Source organism: Salmo salar, chromosome 21 (genome assembly GCF_965601325.2).
Source record: "Salmo salar chromosome 21, fSalSal1, whole genome shotgun sequence".
In the NCBI taxonomy this organism is placed as follows: Eukaryota; Metazoa; Chordata; class Actinopteri; order Salmoniformes; family Salmonidae; genus Salmo; species Salmo salar.
In genome coordinates, this window is record NC_138311.1 from 7,049,076 (window position 1) to 7,072,642 (window position 23,567).

The 23,567-nt window shown below is 41.6% G+C and overlaps 2 protein-coding genes across 3 annotated transcripts in view; both read right to left on the reverse strand.

The window, feature by feature from the left end:
- Window positions 1–7,866: 7,866 nt before the first annotated feature.
- prlh (prolactin releasing hormone) lies at window positions 7,867–9,961 on the reverse strand. The gene is made up of 3 exons (XM_045704965.2): window positions 9,678–9,961; window positions 8,432–8,580; window positions 7,867–8,109 (listed from the first exon to the last, which is right to left on the reverse strand). Exons 2-3 carry the CDS (start codon window positions 8,535–8,537, stop codon window positions 7,946–7,948), a joined length of 270 nt encoding a protein of 89 aa, XP_045560921.1. The 5' UTR covers window positions 8,538–8,580; window positions 9,678–9,961; the 3' UTR covers window positions 7,867–7,945.
- A 1,562-nt stretch (window positions 9,962–11,523) lies between these two features.
- LOC106581657 (melanophilin) overlaps window positions 11,524–23,567 on the reverse strand; it is a 155,655-nt gene continuing 143,611 nt past the window's right edge. For both annotated transcript variants that reach the window (XM_014163857.3, XM_014163856.3), the window contains exons 12-14: window positions 17,154–17,225; window positions 16,722–16,770; window positions 11,524–13,349 (exon numbers count right to left, since the gene is read on the reverse strand). In XM_014163857.3, the coding sequence (XP_014019332.1) occupies window positions 13,300–13,349; window positions 16,722–16,770; window positions 17,154–17,225 (171 nt within the window). In that variant the 3' untranslated portion in view covers window positions 11,524–13,299. The remainder of the gene's footprint in view (window positions 13,350–16,721; window positions 16,771–17,153; window positions 17,226–23,567) is intronic.

The window sequence follows — 23,567 nt, forward strand, 5'->3', positions numbered from 1 at the left end:
CAGTGTAGAATGTGTGAGTGTGTGATAAATGACAGTCAGGATCTGCCTCTGCCTCTTTATCATTGAGTGTCAGATTTGTAAAGCGTTGGGACGCTTGGTAACATGTCCTTTTCTTTTGCCTCAAAGCTGATCAAACTGGTCCCGGAGCCCAGCCACAAAATCTCTCAAGGAGGCCACCAAATGTACAGCGTTAAACAGTTCCAATTTTGGACTGCCTGAAATGTTGTGCTTGTATTCTGAAAACGTTGGAGTATCGTGTTCCACAAGTTACAGAAAAAGCTATCTCAAGTTTATCCATTCGGGTATAGAGCATTAGAGCCTCATTACGTGTGGCCAGAGTTAGATTTTCGTCCTCAGATACTTCTAGAAAAGACTGAATAACATTGGCATAATTGAGGCATATTGCATTTGTGGCTTGTGCATGGGCAGACCACCTTGTACCGGAAAGAGATTTGAGGGTTTCAATTCAACTGTTTACATTTGGTTGTAAACCTTATGTTATCTGCTATTGCCAAGTGGATTTGGAGCAAAGTGATTCTCCTGTGTGACTTGTTATGGTAAGGAACTTTAGGAAACGCTCCTCAACTTTACCATCAGGCGAGACATATCTCACGATAAAAGTCAGCTGATCTACGTGGGTAACATCTGGGGTGGAATCAACACTGATAGAAAAATATTTTTATATTTTAAGTTCCAATATTATTTCTAGGAGTACCCTCTCTCCCATTAACTGCAAATGGTAGATAAGACGGGTTGCCTCTTCCTGCATTTCCATATCTTGCAGCGTGTTCATGTAGAAATGTCAACTTCAAGTATATCCAAATAATTGTAATTTGAGATGGAACCAAATATTTTGTTGTCCAATACTGGCAGCTGGTCTCAAATGGATATTTTAGCCCCGAGTCAATTAGTCCTTTTTCTGCAGTCCTTGAGATCCATGTCAGCATACATTTGCGATGGGCCTCTGATCCGTCATCAAATCAAATCAAATGTATTTATATAGCCTTTCTTACATCAGCTGATATCGCAAAGTGCTGTACAGAAACCCAGCCTAAAACCCCAAACAGCAAGCAATGCAGGTGTAGAAGCACGGTGGCTAGGAAAAACTCCCTAGAAAGGCCAAAACCTAGGAAGAAACCTAGAGGAACCAGGCTATGAGGGGTGGCCAGTCCTCTTCTGGCTGTGCCGGGTGGAGATTATAACAGCACATGGCCAAGATGTTCAAATGTTCATAAATGACCAGCATGGTCAAATAATAATAATCATAGTAGTTGTCGAGGGTGCAACAAGTCAGCAACTCAAGAGTAAGTGTCAGTTGGCTTTTTCATAGCCGATCTTTGAGAGTATCTCTACCGCTCCTGCTGTCTCTAGAGAGTTGAAAACAGCAGGTCTGGGACAGGTAGCACGTCCGGTGAACAGGTCAGGGTTCCAGCAGGTCTGGGAAAGCAGGTCTGGGACAGGTAGCACGTCCGGTGAACAGGTCAGGGTTCCATAGCCGCAGGCAGAACAGTTGAAACTGGAGCAGCAGCACGGCCCGGTTGACTGGGGACAGCAAGGAGTCATCATGCCAGGTAGTCCTGAGGCATGGTCCTAGGGCTCAGGTCCTCCGAGAGAGAGAAAGAAAGAAAGAGAGAATTAGAGAGCATATTTAAATTCACACAGGACACCGGAAAAGACAAGAGAAATACCCCAGATGTGACAGACTGACCCTAGCCCCCCGACACATAAACTACTGCAGCATAAATACTGGAGGCTGAGACAGGAGGGGTCAGGAGACACTGTGGCCCCATCCGATGAAACCCCCGGACAGGGCCAAACAGGCAGGATATAACTCCACCATCATGTTCGGTTATGCACACATTTGCATGTTTCCAGTCATTAAATCCAGTACAAGTTGCAAATTATGACATGTTATACTTTTCTCCGAACAACTGACACACAAAACGAAATAGACAGTTTTGAAGGAGAGTAAAGGAGCCACTCATGGGGCACAGACTCGCCATTCAAAAGTTTACGATTGCAAAAGAGTTTTGAAAAGGATCACTTTTGATGTTTGTATTCTTTCTTCGAGGCTGAGAAATCTGCATTCCTATTTTGGCTTGATGTTGGTCCCGCTACCCCTTTATCAACCCAGTAGGTCCGTGCCCTGTCATTGACCTTCACGCTGTCATTGACCAACATCCCGGGTCGAGGTCTGTGTTACGAGGTCAGGTGGTGGTCCCAGCGGCGGCATCATTATCATCACTACCGTTTCCCTAGGCAGCACTGGTGCTCTTGCTACCGACCTCATCGTCCACATTGTCATCTACGGACAGTCATAAGCAAGCACCATTGAATAGCTCATCAGAAGCTTAGTGTGACTCATGATGGAATCTGACTGACTTGTTAGCAAGCAAGCCAACACATTTGATTACATATCCCTAACATTCAGATAACTAAACAATTGAACTAATGGGGTTGTCATCATCATGCTAAGTCCTGGGCTGGTGGTAGCTAGCTAGAGGGAACTCAGTTAGGGCCTGCCTGCCTACCTGATGGTATTGTTTTTCCTTTGGTGTCGCCAGTGGCAGTAACACTGGTGGTGCTGTTGCTGCTACCAACGACCACATCCACATTGTCATCTTGGGACAGTCATTAGCAAGCACCACCATTAATTAGCTATCATAAGTTCAGTGTGTGACACATGAATGATTGAATCTGAATGACTTGTTTTCATTATATACATACGTATAACATCTAGCTAAATAGATTGTCATCATGCTAGATACATGGCTGACATGCCTGGTGGTGGTAAGTTGCTAGCTTGCTAAGTTACCTGAAGCTGGTGGTGCTGTTGCCAGTATGGTCGGACTCAATGTCAATCCGCTGGGCCCTGCTTGGTTGTCGTTGTCCTTTGTCGGTTTGGAACCTTGCGGTTCGCCAGAGAACAGTTAAGTAGGAAGACAGGAATCTAGTCATGCTGAGATCTTCCGGAGTTAGAAAGAACTCTTCTCAAGGAAGAGAGGCAATAATGACCAGAGGCGGGGCGAGTGGTGTCTTGTGAAGAGGAGTTTTAATCTCATTCGCCATTCGACCTGTCTGTCTCCAAAAGACTCTGTGATTGGATCTTCCGTTAGAGAATTCGCCTGAGTGAATCCTCATAAAGTGAGTTATCGAGAGGATATATTTGAAATGTAACTAATTTAAGTGAGGGGCCATCTCTAAGCAGAAGATGATTTAATTGAGGCTGGAAACTTACACATGTTAATTACAATCAATTTTTGTTTGGTGAAATATGAGCTCATATATTACACCACTAAAATGATCCTTGTCAACAATAGCCTTTAGACATCTATTTTCCCCATATTTTTATATAATGACTATGATTACATTTTTATTAGGATTCACCTCTCCATTACTGACTGGCTCGAGCTAATATGTATCAATAAATATCTAAGATCAGTTTGTCGTGTCTGGACTATCGTTAAATGTGGAGACTTATTTTATCAAATCACTTCTCTATGTGTAATTATTAGTATTATTACGTGATTAAACTAAACATGTAAACTTTAATTAACTAGGAAGTCGGGGAACCACGGGAAAATGTTTATAGTTTCTATTTCCCGAATCGACTCCTCAGATATTTTCATATCTTATCGATTAGTCTTTTATTAGTGTATCATTATTACCTCATCAGTTCTCATTACTGAAAGTCGCAAACCCTTGGATATCTGCATGAAACCTAGCCTAAATGATGAATCAGCGATGTACAAATTGGCTTAATTATTTATTTACTAACTAAATAAAGAATCACAGAAATACATAACAAACAAACAGTAGATATTGGTTACTAAGATGATGCATTGATGAGTCCCTAGTGGCCTAAACCGGTATGACGGCTTGGTAAACAATGGAAAGGGGTGGGAACAGATAAAAGAGTGGGAAAGACAAAATGGATTCACTACACACAGTTGATAATTATGTTCATTGAAATGCTAATTTTGCACATGAATGGCCGCTCATTCTAGAATAATTGCAATGTATATATTTATGCCTGTATGTCGTTGTCTTCTCTGTTTGAATCTGCTGGAGAGTCAGTTCATCAGAGAGTCTCTGGTTAACTTCCCCAGAAGTCACAATGTCTTTAGTAGTTGTTGCTTTCTCAGCGGCTCTGGATAGTGTCTGTTGTTATGGATATGTCAGGCGTACAGAAGGTTGTTGCATAGAATAGATGCTTCCGCGGTTGTCGGTATTCTCGTACTAGACTTACGTTATTTTCAGCTGCAGACTAGTAATACTACGTCTAGGATTTGCTCTTATTCTGTAGTGATCAATAGTCTCAGAGTTTAACCATTTCTGGCCGTGTAGCCAACGCTACACGCTCTATGGTCTCCGTGGCATATAGAGTTGTGGTTCTTAACCATTTCACATGTTGCGTCAGCTGCATGTTTTCTAGTCTAATGGTTTATAGAATTGTAGCCATTCCAACGTGGGGACTCTGTCCTGGAGTTCTCTGACTTAATGTACATTTTGTAGGAAGTGGGTTTTATACTCTGTGGAAGAAGGGGTGGTTCTATTATGCCTAATGTGATGTCTGTGATCACGGGAGTGTGGCCACTGACTAATTAAACTTCATATGAAAATCCATACTCTCATTTAGAAGGCTAACATCACATTTCATCTTTTAACAAATTTCATATGTAATCATATATTTTACCCAACTGCCGTGTCTTTGGCTATGCTGGATTATGTAATATAACATGCTATTCTATAAAATCATTTCTCTGTCATTAATATTACCTGATTAAGCTAATCAGGTAGATAATTAACTAGAAAGTCGGGGCACCATGAAAGAATGTTTATAGAGCTGTTATCTTCCGAATAAACTCTTAAAGACCTGGTAATCTTTTACGTCAATAGCAGTCGATACTTAATCATCACCTTGTTTAGTCTCATCTGAAAGTGGTAAATTCTTGGTTATCTTCACGAACCCTGGCCAACAAGTTGAATAAGCAATACAAATTGGGTTTAATCATTTATTTACTAAATACCTAACTAATCACACAGAATCACATATACTGAATGGATCATACATTGATTACAAATTGTCATAAAGAAAACGTCCCTGGTGGACGGAACAGATACGACGGCTGGTTACACAAAGAGAGGGGGTTGGGTTTGAGTGAAAGAGCGGGAAGACTTGAGTAACAAAGGGAGAAGCTATGCTATCGTAAATACAGTATCTTATGCATTCTAAATTACCGCCCATTTGGAAAAGGAAAACGCAATAAATATTTACTCTGAGCTGCGCTTCAATAGGTTGGTGGTAGATGGAAGGCTGTGTTGCCCAACAGAGATCTTCCTTGTCCTTTGAAGAGTGTCTCTGGTGGTAAACTGAATATGTTGTAGTAACGTTGTTATGTGGTAGACGGGATAGGTCGTCCGTCCTTTCCTAGCCCATGTTTATAGCGGCCGCTGCTAACTCAACAGCTAGGAGGTATCACTTCTGGAGTGAATAAGAGTTCAAAGTTCATACCAAGTTGCCATGCTATATGCTCATGCTATATTCTGGCTGGTATAGTCGAAATTCATCCTTCCGGCATGGAGGTCGTCACCTTGAAATCCGATGCTAATTTTGTTAGGTTCTTGCTGAGGTTGGCTTAGTTCTGTAGGTGGTCTTTGTCCTTCTAACATAGGGCTCTCGCCCTATGTTAGAACAGCTTATTATCTGAACACTTTCAACATAGGACTGTCGCCCTAATGTCATCGGAACAGAAAGGTACATTTTCGTCAAGGGCTTTATATAGGAGGGGAGAGAAGGGCGTGTTTCATAGTTTATAACCAATGTCTCTTCACATGGGCGGGCCACTTAGTGAGCAGAGCTTTAACCTTATGAAAATCCAATTGTTTCATTTGGAAACTAAAATTACATTTCATAATTTCACAAGTAGTTTCATATTTAAACATTTAAATTGCACAACAATTCCATGTGAATCTGATAACTAGAATGTGTAGACTTTCCAAGATACAGTTTATGTCGTCCTGTCATCAGTCATAATGTCTCAGACGCCAAATGATCTGGCATCATATTCATTGAGTACCAATGCATATTTTCAACTTGTGGGTCATAAACCTTACCCACAGGCCAACGTCATGACACAACCATCAGTAAACCCCATAATTGGAAAGTGTACACAACCAGAGATACAGTAATGTGGGTCTCCTGTCCTTCATGAGATCACCAAATTAAACACACTCGTCATGACTTTCCCTTAAGTGTCCACGGACCACTCCCACATTCTCAAAAATAGAAATATTGTTTAATTATTCAAACTTGATGTCCAAGGATCTCTCTGTGTTCCACAGTTTACATTCCAAACTCGAACACTACAGAGCATAGGGGCAGCGTATTTTATGACCGACCATAACACAGCAGGCTTCCTGCTCTCCCCCTCTACGAAGAGAGCACGCTGTAGAGCGGACCCACTGTAACCTGATCCTTCAGATCGTCACAGGAGAGTTATGACAAGTTACAATCCTAATGCCTTCCCTCTGTGGAAAACCCCATGTGGTTCCTAAGTGTATAGGCTTCTGCAGCCTTCTCTGACACTCTGACATTAATCCCAAAGGTGTTCAATGGGGTTGAGGTCAGGGCTCTGTGCAGACCAGTCAAGTTCTTCCACACTGATCTTGACAAAACATTTCTGTATGGACCTCGCTTTGTGCACGGGGACATTGTCATGCTGAAACAGGAAAGGGCCTTCCCCAAACTGTTGGCACAAAGTTGGAAGCACAGAATTGTCTAGAATGTCATTGCATGCTGTAGCGTTAAGATTTCCCTTCACTGGAAATAAGGGGCTTAGTATGAACCATGAAAAACAGCCCAAGACCATTATTCCTCCAACACCAAACTTTACAGTTGGCACTATGCATTTGGGCAGGTAGCATTCTCCTGGCAACTCAGATTTGTCCCTCGGACTGCCAGATGGTGAAGAGTGATTTGATCTTAGGCTTGTGTGTGTCTGCTCTGCCATGAAAACCCATTTCATGAAGCTCCCGATGAATAGTTATTGTACTGATGTTGCTTCCAGAGGCAGTTTGGAACTCGGTAGTGAGTGTTGCAACTGAGGACAGACGATTTTTACTCGCTACTTGCTTCAGCACTCAGCGGTCCCATTGTGTGAGCTAGTATGGTCTATCACTTCGCGGCTGAACCGTTGTCTCCTAGATGTTTCCACTTCACAATAACAGCACTTACAGTTGACCGGGGCAGCTGTAGCAGGGCAGAAATTTGACAAACTGACTTGTCACCTATGATGGTGCCACATTGAAAGCCACTGAGCTTATCAATAAGCCAATTCTACTGCCAATGTTTGTCTATGGAGATTGCATGGCGGTGTGCTTGATTTTATACACCTGTCAGCAATGGGTGTGGCTGAAATAGCCGAATCCACTAATTTGAAGGGGTGTCCACATACTTTTGTATATATAGTGTATCTAGCCAATCAGCTACAGGCAATTACCTGCGGGTTTGGACCCAACCGGATGCATCCGTTTTTCAGTGGAAATGGACGGTGTTCCCTACTACTTTACAGCATATGTTACTAGTCTTTATACCTAAGTAATCTTTATACCTTGCACAAATTATGAACTGTCTAATAATAGGGGGTCTCGAGGAAAAATATGGGCCAGTGTGTTAAATGCCAGGGACGATTTTTGGTCCAAGTCCGACCCTGAACCTCACTGTAAAATGACTGTAATATAAAGCAGAACTAAAAATGTTGTCCAGAAATGTTAAAGGTTACAATTTAGAGTCAAAGCCAAGACAAATGCACAATATATGACAGATGTACTGTATGTAAGAAGAGCAGAATTCACCATGACACCTTAGTTTCTAAATGTTTTTATTCAATCATATCACTTCTTAAAATACAAACAAGAAGAGAAATAAAGAGGCAAAACAGTTTCATGAAGTAATTAATCCGTTCGCCAGTCTTCGTTTTCCATGTTGGGAACACAGACTATGTGTGGCGAGGGCCAGCCTTTGGATTCTCCCGTTCGTCCGTCGCCCAAAACGTCCTACTGGTCGGATCCCTCGTTCCGTGTACCACGAGGCATCGATGTCTGGATCTGAGTGTCACAAATAATATTTTTGAGGAAAAATAAAAGACACACATAACAACCTTTCTGAAAATAAATAATGATGTCAATGTTGGGGGAGCTGAGAACTATACGTGAGGTTGTAACAGAATCTGTGGGGTGAAAGGGACTGTGGAAGAAGTTAGAAGAGAATGAGAGGAGCATGCACAAGAACATGGTAGGAGAGAGTGAGTGTGTGAATGCGGTCCAAAGAATGAAAGTGGCGAGAGCGATCATATGACTTTTAGTAAATTAGTTAAAGTTAAAGGAAAGATGAAGAGTAAAGAAAGACAGAGATTGGAAAATAACATACTTATCTCCATGGAGCGCTGTGGATACCCAACGTGTGTTTTGGATAGAGTCCGTGACAGCAGTAACAAGAGGGCATAGAGCACCGTACACACCCTCATGGTCATCATACAGATGTCGATCACTGAGTCCTAGGCTGGGACAGACGTCAATCTGGAACAATAAAGTTTTACTTTAGAATTGAATTCTGCTAAATGAGCATAGGTCCACAGAAAGTAAATAACATTTGTCATGCAAATAATAATATAAATCAATGATCAACCAGAACCATTTAACATAACTTTGTTGATTATAAAGGTGCTATCGAATAATTGATTATAGTCCAGGAATTTATAATATGAGATGAATGTGTTCATTGAATAACAATCAGAAGATACAGTACAACAGAATACCAAACCCGTAGTACATGTCTGTCTTCTGTTGCCAAACTATCATAAGCGCAATACACTGACTACCAAATGATGCATGAAACAATTCTGTAAACATTGTATGGACTTACAAGAAAATAGCACAATACCCTAAGTGTACAAACCATTGGGAACACTTGCTCTTTCCATGACATAGACAGGTTAAAGAAGGATTTTTAAGCCTTGAGACAATTGAGACATGGATTGTGTGTGTGCCTTTCAGAATGGGTAAGACAGGGTTCATGGGGTATGATAGTAGGTGCCAGGCAGGAGGACATCATAAGGACCATAAGGACATCCAGCCAACGTGACACAACTGTGGGAAGTATTGGATTCAACATGGGCCAGCAATCCTGTGAAATGCCTTCAACACCTTGTAGTGCATGCCGACAAATTGAGGCTGTTCTGAGGGCAAAGTGGGGTGCAACTCAATATTAGGAATTTTAGGTTGGAAAAATGTTGGTTGAAAGTTGGTTGAAAAAAAGACAAAATGCCTTTACATTGATGACTTTTTGCAAATCCAATCAGTTTTCCATGTTGATTCAACGTAATCACAGATTTATTTTGGTTAAAATGACGCAGAAACATCAGTGATTCATCCAGTTTTTGCTATAGGACTTGGCTATGAAAATAATTGCAGTGCCTCTAAAACACAATCGAAAAATAGCATTGGTAAATCCTGGGGATAGACTGGTCATGGAGTTCACTTGATATCAAATATGCTTCAGGCGTGTAAAAAACAAGAATCAAATTTGCTCAAAATATAACAACCGCTATTAAAATAAAACATCTTAGAGTTAATTCAAGGACATTTAAGAGTAAAGAATAGAAGTGAAAACTTACAATGTGGAGAAGAGCCAAGTATCCTTAGGCTTTAGGAACCTCGGGTGTAGGACGGACAGAAAATCAGGCTTCAGGTTGTCCCTCTGCTTGAATGGAGAATCTAAAGAGAATCTTCTGTTCCGATGGCTAGCTACTAGAGTATAAAAAGTATGATAGACTAGAGTTACTAAGTGGATTTAGTCTATGGGTCTAGGGAGAGCTGAAGTGTCTTGGCATGCCTCTGCTTATCCTGTGAGGTGGATGGAGTTGAGGTGTATGGCTGTAGCGGAGAGTCATTCAGAAAAGGACCTGCTCTGGAAGTAGGTTTATATCCACACAGAGGGGATGCTGATGTCACAATGTGCGCGCACACACGCACACACACCTTGTATCTACATTGTGTCTCATTTCTCTTTTGTGTACATGGATATTAAATATTGACATCTTTCTCATGAGCCTGTTATTACTTGAGGCATGATAATAAAACAATTTATTGTTCGTTTTTATGCATCCTACTGTATCTGTACATTTGGTGACGCTGCGCACATTAGCTGGCTAAACTTGACCTTACCCTACCACTTAACAAACCCTAACCACTCGTTAGCATTCATAAAATGATCGACTTTACCCTAACCACTTGCTGTATGTTGCAGTTTCATAAATGGGTATAAATGAAGGTTTAGCAAAACATTTTTAAAAATGGTATGTTTGGTTGAGAGGTCAAGTCGCACATGCATCTTCTCAAACATTCACACAAAGCCAATCATGAGCACATAGATGACTCACATCCTCAGTGACACCTATAACTGCGTCATCTAAAATTAACAAGATATACCTACAAAACCATGAATATGCACAAACTATACAATGGTCTGAATAAATTAATTATTAAAAGGCAAGGTATGCTGCTTTCTGTAAATAGCCATGACCACAATCCTCCATTTATGATCCTTCATTCATGAGCCTTTATTCATGGTCCTACATTAAATCTTGGAATAAGGGGTGAGAAAATCGAGGGGCGCAGTATATGGAATATTTTATGTCCAGCAAGGGGATTAAGAGAGTTATTAATATTATTTAACTACATTATGACTGGCTAATCTAGATGTCTGTAAGGGTTTGTTTAATAGAATGAGTTGTGCAATCCCACTCCTTCTGTATTGTATGTTTTATTGGATAGAGTAGAGAGAGTGCTGTTGATAGTTTGACCACCCAGGCCACACAAGTAAGTGCAATGTGGGTTGTGTGGATTTTCTCTTGACCATAATGGGCGGTCCCATATAGATAGGATAAGAGTGAAACAGTAATGTATGGTAGCTATCTGTAATGGAATTCCTACAGTGTGTCTATGTGCACTCGCAACAGGCATTCAGCTCGTTCAGAGGCCATTTCATGACTAGGCTGGTGATAACGACATGGAAAACATCTTAGTCTCACACCAGTGGACCTTAGCGAGACCTTTCAGAGGGATCTTAGTGGAAAAAAATCATTTTCGCTAAGGCAATGGCCGGGCACGTGGCATACTTTTCAATAAGCAGCAGCCCGAAGAAAACTAAGAGTAACTGATTCCGTCCCTATGTCAAAGGAAATGTCATGATCAAAATATCGCCATGTTTTCTTTTAGACAGAATTAATCCTATGTCTATGGTTAAATTATGATGAGATAAGACTCCATCCGCAAGAAATACAAAAACTTTACAAAGCTACAAATAATTATTGGTGTGTAAACTTGTGGCTGAATAATAAGACGGATAAGGAAACATGTTGGGAGAAAAGGTAGTTGTTGAAATAAATATAATTGACCTTGAATTTATTGAGTCATTAATTACAAAAGTGGCGGCATGAATAAAAGACAAACACAAAAACATTTACTTTGTTTACATTTTAATTAGTACAATGTCAAAGGTGTTACTTGGCACTATAGTATTGGAAACATGGTTCACATACTTTGTAGTGATGTTCACATTAGGATATCTACTAATAAATATAAAATAGCAATTTAGAGTTCATGCAGAGGATACAAATTCATTCAAATTAATTAATTCAGATGACTAGAAATGTACAGAGCAATTCAGTAGCAAAAAAGCAGTATTAAGTCTATTGTACTAATAGCTACATTAATGAAACTTTACTGTTTTACATAGTACAATAGAGGCAGTCAGTACATAGCTCTAACCTCTTTCTTGCATCATTCACACACCCATGTTTGTGTGCATATCCTGAATATATGCCCTAATATTCCAGCATCAAATTGCTGTATCTATTTGAACAGTCTCCTACACCTACATAATTAAATGTCCCTCTATTCCCTTTATAGCGCACTACATTAAGGGTTAAATAAATCAAATAAAAAAAAATATTTTGACTGTAACCCCATAGGACTCTGGTCAAAATAAGTGCACTACATAGGAAATAGGGTGCCATTTGGATGCAACAAGGCCCGGCGTAATGGGCGTTCCTTAAAATATGTGTGAAGATAATGTGTCTTGAGTATAATTTAAAATACTGCATCAAGAAAAATGGTAAGGGTCATGTGGCAAGAATATGGTATGTCTCTATCTAGAATGCATGCATATGTAGGAAAGTGCCTATTTGGCAATGCCTTATTTCTGATTGTCTTAAATCACCACGTATACCACACATTTTTTCTTCGTCTCACACAAGTCAACGAAGTCTGTTTTTTTAACATCCATTGCGAATGATTGTTTGTCAGTATTTGAAAAATCTTCCCACCACTTCCAGCCTCGATAATCACAAAACCAGTGATTTTGATACATGAAAACGTTATTTAAAATGTGCGTATAAAAATAATCATAACTGTCACGCAGATCGGTGGAAATTGTAGGATAAATTGTAAGCTTCCCCAAACTTGAAACCCACGAGCTGCGGATGGGCTTTACTATTACACCAATTTAAAAAAACTGTGAACGCGCAAGCATTTGCACGCATGAGGTCCCGTGAAAAAACGGGCCCGCCTATGGAAACCAAAGGAAGTCCAAATTATTCGTTCTGGCGCCGGGTCTGGATGCAGACCATGACTCAATCTCTTGTCCCTTGATGTCAGAAAGCATATAGACTGGAACCCAATGGAGAACCATATGTGCCTCCTGGAATTGGTTTATCAATTGACCATTGAGATTTGGTTCCTACATGGTGTTCCATGAACCCTATGGAATGAAGCCTATATGAGAAACAGCTGCAATTCTCTGGAGAAAACCCTACATGTAATTGTGTAATCTGTTAATAGTTAAGTTAATAAAGCTTTCAACAGGCTCATTCAACAGTAATACAAACATGTGATTACAGTTAATGTACTATGGATGTCTAAGTCTAGTCATAAGTACATTTTAATAAAGTTGGCAGGTTACATCATTGCTATAATGTTTAAAAAAAAATGTTTTTTACTTTTCAACAAATGCATTAAGACATTGAAACGTGAAGCATAACATTTCACATTCTTGAATATAAATATTATTAGAAATAATATTGGATAAATGTAATAAACAAACAAACACAGAGAGATAATGGCATTATACCCTGGTTCAGTTCACAATAACTTATAGTCAATGAAAGAACTTGACCCAGTATTCTAAATGTACTCCTGCTCCAGCAGATTCTCTGTTATAAGAATCACTGTACTCAGTCACAAGATGCTCAACTTCCTCCTCATGGACCCTGTGCCATTACTGGTTTCTGCAGAATGGAGAGAGAGAGTGAGAGTGAGAGTGAGAGAGAGAGAGAGAGAGAGAGAGGGAGAAATAGGGAGGAGGGAGAGAGAGAGAGAGAGAGAGAGAGAGAGAATTAGGGAGGAGGGGGAGGGAATGCTTTGATTCCATTTGAGAGTGATTGGATGATTATCCCAAACATGACTGACTTATAAAACTGGGACATTGGGACACAATAATAGTTCAGAATGTGTCACATAAATACCCTTGATGCTTAGTTGTTAGGTCAGCTGAAAAGAAAAGACTGGGACCACAAATTGTAAATCATGCCGATGATTAGAACTAAGATAATTTAGGGGCCACCTAAAATAGGCTGAATAACTAACTATACCTAAGGGGCTGATGAGAAAGTGTTGTGTGTACAGTATTCCTCCCACACTCATACAGCGCTCTCATGAAACTCTTGTAGAAGTCTGGCAACTCGACGCATACGGCAATCCTCCACTAAGAACCTTCTTAAACCGAACTAGTGGTGTAACCACGTTTTAAATCAACCCGAATAAGAAATACATTTTGGCATTGAACAGCACCCCAAACAACTTTCTCTTGCTCGCCTCTTTCCTCATCCCTTCCTATTCTCTGTGTCTCTCTTATCAGTGTTCGAAGCATGTGTCACTGAAAGGGCGGCAGTGCAAAACAATCAAGGTTGATTTCTCTATGGGAGTATCTATGGGATAGAGAACGTCGTTGAGTGCATCACAGTGTTTAGAGCCTACACAGGCAACTGACAATGAAGAAAAGTGAACAAAGGTTCAGCCAGAATGACTCCAAGCCTCACCACCCTGTTCTAATGACAATGCAATGTAGAAATAAGAGAATGATTATACCTCTGCAGCCTTACATCTGGAGCCCAAAACAAGAGAAACAACGTTTTGATTCTTAGATCAACACCATTTTATGAGCTCCGGTAATTAATGAATTACCCAATGTACCCAAACAACAGAAACCCAATCAACACACAGATGAACCAAAACCAACCACAAACCAACCACATGTGGAATAAACCCAGAGAGTATGAAGGAGTACGCCAACAAGAGAAACACCACACAGAGCAACCAGTGCTTAATTTGGCATAGAGCAGTAGAGTAGAGGGCTTGCAAAAGTTGCACACATTAGGGAACATTTCTGTAGCCTAGAGTCCGGGAAAAATGTGGCCTTTTATAAACACATTTCATGCAATTCTACATCATTTTAGATGACTGGAGACTTTAGCACAATCTTTTTTAATACCTCACAAATTATCAAAATGACAGGCTACTTTGACACTGACAAACTGTGAATCTGAGATCAATAAAAACGACCTTGCCTTGAATCCATCACTAGCCTAGGCCTAGGTGTGTGGAGACACATATTGTAGGCTACAATATGAGGAGGAAATGATAGTCCTAAAAAAGCTTTTCCGTTTCACTGACTCACCCAATGATGCACAGCTCACTCAACGCTGATGGCTGACGCGCTCGTGCCGAAAGCTCATCTCTCTCATTTTACTTTGTAAAATGATGTTGTCCGCTCAATATGCCTAGTTGGAAGGTGATCATTTGGTAGTCTACAGAAAGATTAGTCTTCTCTTTTCAGCAGGATCCATTTGTTTTCCAACCTGTGTTTTCCCGCGATTGTATTTGAACTATTGAGAAAGGCCTGTTTTGGCTGCATGTTGTTCACTGACAATTATGTCGCGCATTCCCGACTGTAGGCATGCCTAGAGATTGGCCTACACACAATCCACAGCTAGGCATTTAAAAAAAAAAAAGCTATTGATCCTCTGTGGCTAAATTATAGGTCTACTCCTGGTGTAGTATTCAATATTATTTAATTTCTTTCTGAACAGACAGCATTAATTTTATAACTGTGGCAAATGTATTTCAATTTATCATGGGTGCTGCGGCACCTCCAGCACCATTCCGTGGATTTGATTCTATAAAGAAATAAATGAAGTGCTACACTGGAGAGATGGGAGTTGAAGGCTCATGTCTAGCAGAGCAGAGAGAGGGAGATGGATTATAGAAAGTGAATCTCATTTCAGTTCGGTGAGATACAGACGCGCTTCTCTCACCACAGCAATGGCCACGCATTGGTCTATATAGGCCACAATGTTACGGAAACCATAGGCTAAACCCGGGCAGGCGCATTTTCACATTATGTTTTTTAGGGGACAGGAGAATTACAGAGGTGTCAACTTGAATTGCTTTTATTATAATTTTTACATTGAAAACGGATTGTTTTTCATGCCATGAAAGGTACTGTACCACATCCTGGCAAATGGGATCCAAAACAAAACAGTCAGAAACAGAGGTGCTGGATCCTGCTCTGGCAGGATCCGGCACAAATTAAGCACTGAGAGCAACCATAAACCAACAACAGGCATAGCCAACCCAGCCTGTATAAGCCCAGTGTAACCAACCACTGGTGAACCCATCACCAGCCACCCTGAGACTGGGTCGTACCCCACAGGATGTGGTGCGCTGGAGCTGAGGCCTTCCCACTGGGTCAGGGAGCCCTTGTTGACTGATTACCTCTAAAACTCTTCCTCTTCACCTGGAAGTTGGAACACACAGTTTGCGTCCCAATGTCTCCTTCCTGAAGTGTGCACTCGTTCACTACTCCCAACAAGTTTAAAACATTGGATTGGTGTAGGCATGGGCTAGAGTGACTTTTCATATACATTGCATTTTACATTTAGCAGACGCTCTTATCCAGAGCGACTTACAGTAGTGAATGCATACATTTCATTCATTTCATGCATTTTTTTTTCATTTCATGCATTACCCCTAATTTCCTTTCAAATCCATTAAGGAAAGTGAACAAGTGCACACTTCGGGAGAAAGAAGAGATTATTAGAAAGCAACCACCGTATAAAGCTGTTCGCAACCTCTCTATAAAGTGTTTTTGGGGTCCCACACAAGCATGTCTTTTCTCATGTAGGGAGGTTCCCGGTAGCATAGTTGTAGATCTGTTTGTGCTGTCTTGCCAACTTCAATCACTATAGGAGTTAGCAAGACAGCACAAACAGATCTGGGACCAAGCTAGGTTCCTGGTGACACTTTAGTTCAACTATAGCCCTCACTCTGACATAGTGCTGTCATAATCATTTGATAATGTCATGTAGTGAAGCTTATTATGACGATCAACCAGAAATATATGATAATTGACATACTATAAACCTGTAACAATGTATGACACGGTTATGACTGTCAAAAGCATGGGAAGTGTTCCAAGGTTTCTTGGCCAATTGGTACACTCAGGAATGAGCTCTGCAATGTTTCTCAATCCTATCATGTTCTAATGTTCTAAGGTTACATGCCCCTGTAGATTCTGCAAGCGCAGCAGTTTCGGTTCTTACTTGTTGGAAGGTCATAGGCACTTCTCCTTCTTTGGGGAGGGCCAGTTGACTAAAAGAAACAAGAGAAGAAAAAATAATGCTATTGTGAGGAGGACCTTGGACGCACATGAAGACTCAGCAGTAGTCTGATTCAAATTAGACATTGGAATCAGTCAGAGACATCTCTTTCCATGCTATGTCTATGCTATGTTATGGTGACATGGGAGTTGATCTGTAAAAAAGTAAAAAAGCTTGTTTCATCTCTTGGAGAGTGCCTTGTAATGAGCCTATATGGGTGAAAATGTCACTTTAAGAAAAATACACAACACCATGTTTTGTTTTCCATAGTATTACGCACTCTACACATGAGGGTGCTGTTTTCATCAAAATCATGGGTAAGTATAGAGATACTCAAATCTGATTTTGACAGGTCCCAGGCTCTACCCACTTTACCTTTCTCCTGGTAATATCCACAGACATCCCAGCAGCACTCAGGGCAGCGATCTTGTTCTCGATGTCTGTCACCTTCAGGGGAGAAGGACAATAACTCAATGGGCATGTGTCTCCTGGACCCAGATTAAGCCTGCCGTTGGACTAAAAAGGTAGCTCAATAAAGAATCTCCATTGAAAGTGATTTTTTAGTCCAGGAACAGATTATCTTTAAAGACCTTTCTAAACAATGTGCCTCCTTGGTTTGAAGTGTATGGCTTGAGATATGCTGTTTGCCCAGCTCTAATGCTTGACAACACTAAGGGGCAGTGCCGGTTCCAGGCATAAGCGACATAATCGGTTGCTTAGGTCCTGATCGCTAGACCCCCCCCACCTCCCCCCCAACTTACTATTGAGAGGAAGAATACACCAGGTGCAATTTGGTTGTGCATCACCAGTTTCTCTCTTGTTATGTCAGTCACTGACAATCAACTCAAAAATCAAATCAAATTGTATTGGTCGCATACACATAGTGCATTTGGAAAGTATTCAGGCCCCTTGACTTTTTCCACAATTTGTTACGTTACAGCCTTATTCTACAATATATTGAATCGTTTTTTCACCCTCATCAATCTACACACAATACCCTATAATGACAAAGCAAAAACAGTTTAGACATTTTTGTAAATTTATAAAAAATGTAGAGAAAAAAAATTGAAATATCACATTTACATAATTATTCAGACTCTTTACTCAGTACTTTGTCAAAGCACCTTTTGACAGCGATTACAGCCTCAAGTCTTCTTGGGTATGATGCTACAAGCTTAGCACAGCTGTATTTGGGGAGTTTCTCCCATTCTTCTCTGCAGATCCTCTCAAGCTGGATGGGGAGCGTCGCTACACAGCTCTCCTGACAGGTCTCTCCTGAGATGTTTGATCGGGTTTAAGTGCGGGCTCTGGCTGGGCCACTCAAGGACATTCAGAGACTTGTCCCGATGCCACTCCTGCGTTGTCTTGGCTGTGTACTTAGAGTCGTTGTCCTGTTGGAAGGTGAACCTCCGCCCCAGGCTGAGGTCCTGAGCGCTCTGGAGTAGGTTTTCATCAAGGATCTCTCTGTACATTGCTCCGTTCATCTTTGTCTCAATCCTGACTAGTCTCTGAGTCCCTGCTGCTGAAAAACATCCCTACAGCATAATGCTGCCACCATCATGCTTCACCGTAGGGATGGTGCCAGGTTTCCCCCAGACGTGACGCTTGGCATTCAGGCCAAAGAGTTCAATCTTGTTTTCATCAGACCAGATAATTTTGTTTCTCATGGTCTGAGAGTCCTTTAGGTGCCTTTTGCCAAACTCCAAGCGGGCTGTCATGTTCCTTTTACTGAGGAGTGGCTTCTGTCTGGCTGCTCTACCATAAAGGCCTCATTGGTGGAGTGCTGCAGAGATGGTTGTCCTTCAGGAAGGTTCTCCCATCTCCACAGAGGAATTCTGGAGCTCTGTCAGAGTGACCATCGTGTTCCAGCTCACCTTCCTGACCAAGGCCCTTCTCGCTGATTGCTCAGTTTGGCCGGGTAGCCAGCTTTAGGAAGTCTTAGTAGTTCCAAACTTCTTCCATTTAAGAATGATGGAGGCCACTGTGTTCTTGAACCTTCAATGCTGCAGACATTTTTTGCTACCCTTCCCAGATCTGTCCCTCAACACAATCCTGTCTCGGAGCTCTACAGACAATTCCTTCAACCTCATGGCTTGGTTTTTGCACTGTCAACTGTGGGACCTTATATAGACAGGTGTGTGACTCTCCAATCATGTCCAATCAATTGAATTTACCACAGGTGTACTCCAATCAAGTTGTAGAAACATCAAGGATGATCAATGGAAACAGGATGGACGTGAGCTCAATTTTGAGTCTCATAGCAAAGGGTCTGAATACTTATGTAAATAAGGTAGCAGCTTTTATTGTTAATACATTTGCAAACATTTCTAATATCCTGTTTTCGCTTTGTCATAATGGGGTATTGTGTGTAGGTTGATGAGGATTTAAAAAAAAAAAAAATTTGAATAAGGCTGTAATGTAACAAAATGTGGAAAAAGTCAAGGGGTCTGAATACTTTCCGAATGCACTGTATTTAGCATATGTTATTGAGGGTGTAGCAAATGCTGTCATTGCATTGGCCATGTCAGCTAACAATTTTTAGCGACATAGTTAGTCTAGCCAGCTATCTGAACTTGTAAACTCAGCAAAAAAAGAAACGTCCCTTTTTCAGGACCCTGTCTCAAAGATAATTCGTAAAATTCCATATAACTTACAGATCTTCATTGTAAAGGGTTTAAACACTGTTTCCCATACTTGTTCAATGAACCATAAACAATTAATGAACATGCACCGTGCCTTAAGCATGTTGCAAGGAGGCATGAGGACTGCAGATGTGCCCAGGGCAATAAATTGCAATGTCCGTACTGTGAGACGCCTAAGACAGCGCTACAGGGAGACAGGACAGACAGCTGATCGTCCTCGCAGTGGCAGACCATGTGTAACAACACCTGCACAGGTACCGGTACATCCGAACATCACACCACGGGACAAATACAGGATGGCAACAACTGCCAGAGTTACACCAGGAACGCACAATCCCTCCATCAGTGATCAGACTGTCCGCAATAGGCTGATTGAGGCTGGACTGAGGGCTTGTAGGCCTGTTGTAAGGCAGGTCCTCACCAGACATCACCGGCAACAATGTCACCTATGGGCACAAACCCAGCATCACTGGACCAGACAGGACTGGCAAAAAGTGCTCTTCACTGACGAGTGATGGGGTGATGGTCGGATTCACATTTATCGTTGAAGGAATGAGCATTACACCGAGGCCTGTACTCTGGAGCGGGATCGATTTGGAGGTGGAGAGTCCGTCATGGTCTGGGGCGGTGTGTCACAGCATCATCGGACTGAGCTTGTTGTCATTGGCTGCAATCTCAATGCTGTGCATTACAGGGAAGACATCCTCCTCCCTCATGTGGTACCCTTCCTGCAGGCTCATCCTGACATGACCCTCCAGCATGACAATGACACCAGCCATACTGCTCGTTCTGTGCATGATTTCCTGCAAGACAGGAATGTCAGTGCTCTGCCATGGCCAGCGAAGAGCCCGGATCTCAATCCCATTGAGCACGTCTGGGACCTGTTGGATCGGAGGGTGAGGGCTAGGGCCAGGGCCATTCCCCCCAGAAATGTCTGGGAAGTTGCAGGTGCCTTGGTGGAAGAGTGGGGTAACATCTCACAGCAAGAACTGGCAAATCTGGTGCAGTCCATGAGGAGGAGATGCCCTGCAGTACTTAATGCAGCTGGTGGCCACACCAGATACTGACTGTTACTTTTGATTTTGATCCCCCCTTTGTTCAGGGACACATTATTCAATTTCTGTTGGTCACATGTCTGTGGATCTTGTTCAGTTTATGTCTCAGTTGTTGAATCGTGTTATGTTCATACAAATATTTACACATGTTAAGTTTGCTGAGAAAAAAAACGCAATTGACAGTGAGAGGACATTTATTTTTTTGCTCAGTTTAGTAATAATGGCTGAATACTGACCGGGCACGCATCGCACGTGCCCAGGAGCCCTGACCTCCAAGGGGCCCGCATTGATTTTGATAGTCATTCTCACTCAGATATCATCTTAGCATTGGCATAAGTCATTACCAAATGTGTAGAATTGCAGGAAATAAGCTGTAAAATTGCAACGTTTTCTCTCCGCCCCAAGGCAAAGCGTGTAGAATTGCAGTAAACCTGCTTTAAAATGGCAACATTTTTCTATGCACCATGGCAAAATTTGTAGAATTGCAGGAAATGAACATTGAAATGAATTGTCTCTCCACCACCAGGAGGAAATCCACTGAAATGTTTTGCTGCGAAAGGTGAAGGGCCACCCAACCAAATTGCGCTTAGGGCCCCCAAAAGGCTAGAGCCTGCCCTGCTAAGAATCTCCATTGAAAATATTTTTGAGGCTAGGACTAGTCTTAATCTGTGTCCGGGAAAGCACCCTTAAATGTCTGACTTTGACACCTCAAATGATAGTTCTACGGTATATAAAGTGAGGTCCAAAACTATTTGGACAGTGACATATTGTTGTTGTTTTGGCTCTGTACTCCAGCACTTTGGATTTGAAATGATATAATGACTATGAAGTTAAAGTGCAGACTGTCAGCCCTAAATGAAATCTGAGCGTTTGTTTTAGACAGGTCCAGAGAGTTTAGGAGGAATCCCCCCAAACATTTTGGGTCAGAAAATATAGAACAACATATCATTTGAAAGAGCCTTTGTTTTTTGGGAAATCAAAATCAAATCTTACTGCTGGCAACATCATTAGAATAATGCCGCCCCCCCATAAAGGCCATAAATAATGCGCAGTGGTCATATTCATAGAGTATGCAATGTAGGTCAAGTCACTAAAAGTGCAAACATTTAGTATGAATGGATATGACTATCAGGGTATACCCTGATAGTCATTGTTAAGCAATGCATTTTCTTCTCCATCAACATTACCTTGTACATTACCAGTCAACATTTTGGACACACCTACTCATTCCAGGGTTTTTCTTTATTTTTACAATTTTCTAAATTGTAGAATAACAGTGAAGACATCAAAACTATGAAATAACACATATGGAATTATGTAGTAACCAAACGTGTTAAACAAATCAAAATATATTTTATATTTCAGATTCTTCAAAGTAGCCACCCATTGCCTTGACAGCTTTGCACACTCTTGGCATTCTCTCAACCAGATTCACCTGGAATGCTTTTCCAACAGTCTTGAAGGAGTTCCCACATATGCTGAGCAATTGTTGGCTGCTTTTCCTTCACTCTGAGGTCCAACTCATCCCAAACCATCTCAATTGGGTTGAGTTTAGGTGATTGTGGAGGCCAGGTCATCTGATGCAGCACTCCATCACTCTACTTCTTGTTCAAATAGCCCTTACACAGTCTGGAGGTGTGTTTTGGGTAATTGTCCTTTTGAAAAACAAATGATAGTTCCCCAAACCAGATGGGATGGCGTAGAATGCTGTGGTAGCCATGCTGGTTAAGTGTCCCTTGAATTCTAAATAAATCACAGACGTGTCACCAGCAAAGCACCCCCACACCTCCTCCTCCATGCTTCATGGTGGGAACCCCACATGCGGACATCATCCGTTCACCTACTCTGCGTCTCTCAAAGACACATCGGTTGGAACCAAAAATCTCATCAGACCGTGTTTCTTGGCACAAGCAAGTCTCTTCTTCGTATTGGTGTCCTTTTGTAGTGGTTTCTTTGCAGCGATTCAAATCAAATGTTATTTGTCACATGCGTAGAATACAGTGAAATGCTTACTTAAAGGCCTTAACCAACAATGCAGTTAAGAAAATAATAATAATAATAATAATAACAGTAAATTAACAATAGCGAGACTATATACAGTGGCTACCGGTACAGAGTTAATGTACGGGGGCACCGGTTAGTCCAGGATCCATGAGACTCCTAAAGGTCTTACTCACATCGGCTACAGAAAGCGTCATCACACAGTCATCTGGAACAGCTGATGCACTCATGCATGTTTAAGTGATACTTGCCTCGATGTGAGCATAGAAATAATTTAGCTCATCTGGTAAACTCGTATCACTGGGCAGCTCGCGGCTGTGCTTCCCTTTGTAGTGTGTAATAGTTTGCAAGCCCTGTCACATCCGACAAGCATCGGAGCCGGTGTGGTATGATTTGATCTTAGTCCTGTATTGACGCTTTGCCTGTTTGATGGTTCATCGGAGGGCATAGCAGGATTTCTTGTAAGCTTCCGGGTTAGAGTTCAGCTCCTTGAAAGTGGCAGCTCTACACTTTAGCTCAGTGCGGATGTTGCCTGTAATCCATGGCTTCTGGTTGGGGTATGTACGTACAGTCATTGTGGGGACGACGTCATCGATGCACTTATTGATGAAGCCAGTGACTGATGTGGTGTATTCCTCAATGCTGTCGGAAGAGTCCCGGAACATATTCCAGTCTTTGCTAGCAAAACAGTCCTGTAGCTTAGCATCTGACCAATGTTTCATTGACCGAGTCACTGGTTCTTCCTGCTTTAGTTTTTGCTTGTAAGCAGCAATCAGGATAGAATTATGGTCAGATTTGCCAAATGGAGGGAGAGCTTTGTACGCATCTCTGTGTGTGGAGTAAAGGTGGTCTAGAGTTTGTTTTTTTTACCTCTGGTTGCACATTTAACATGCTGGTAGAAATGAGGTAAAACAGATTTAAGTTTCCCTGCATTAAAGTCTCCGGCCACTAGGAGCGCCGCCTATGGATGAGCGTTTTCCTGTTTGCTTATGGCCGTATACTGCTCATTGAGAGTGGTCTTAGTGCCAGCATCGGTTTGTGGTGGTATATAGACAGCTACGAAGAATATAGATGAAAACTCTCTAGGTAGA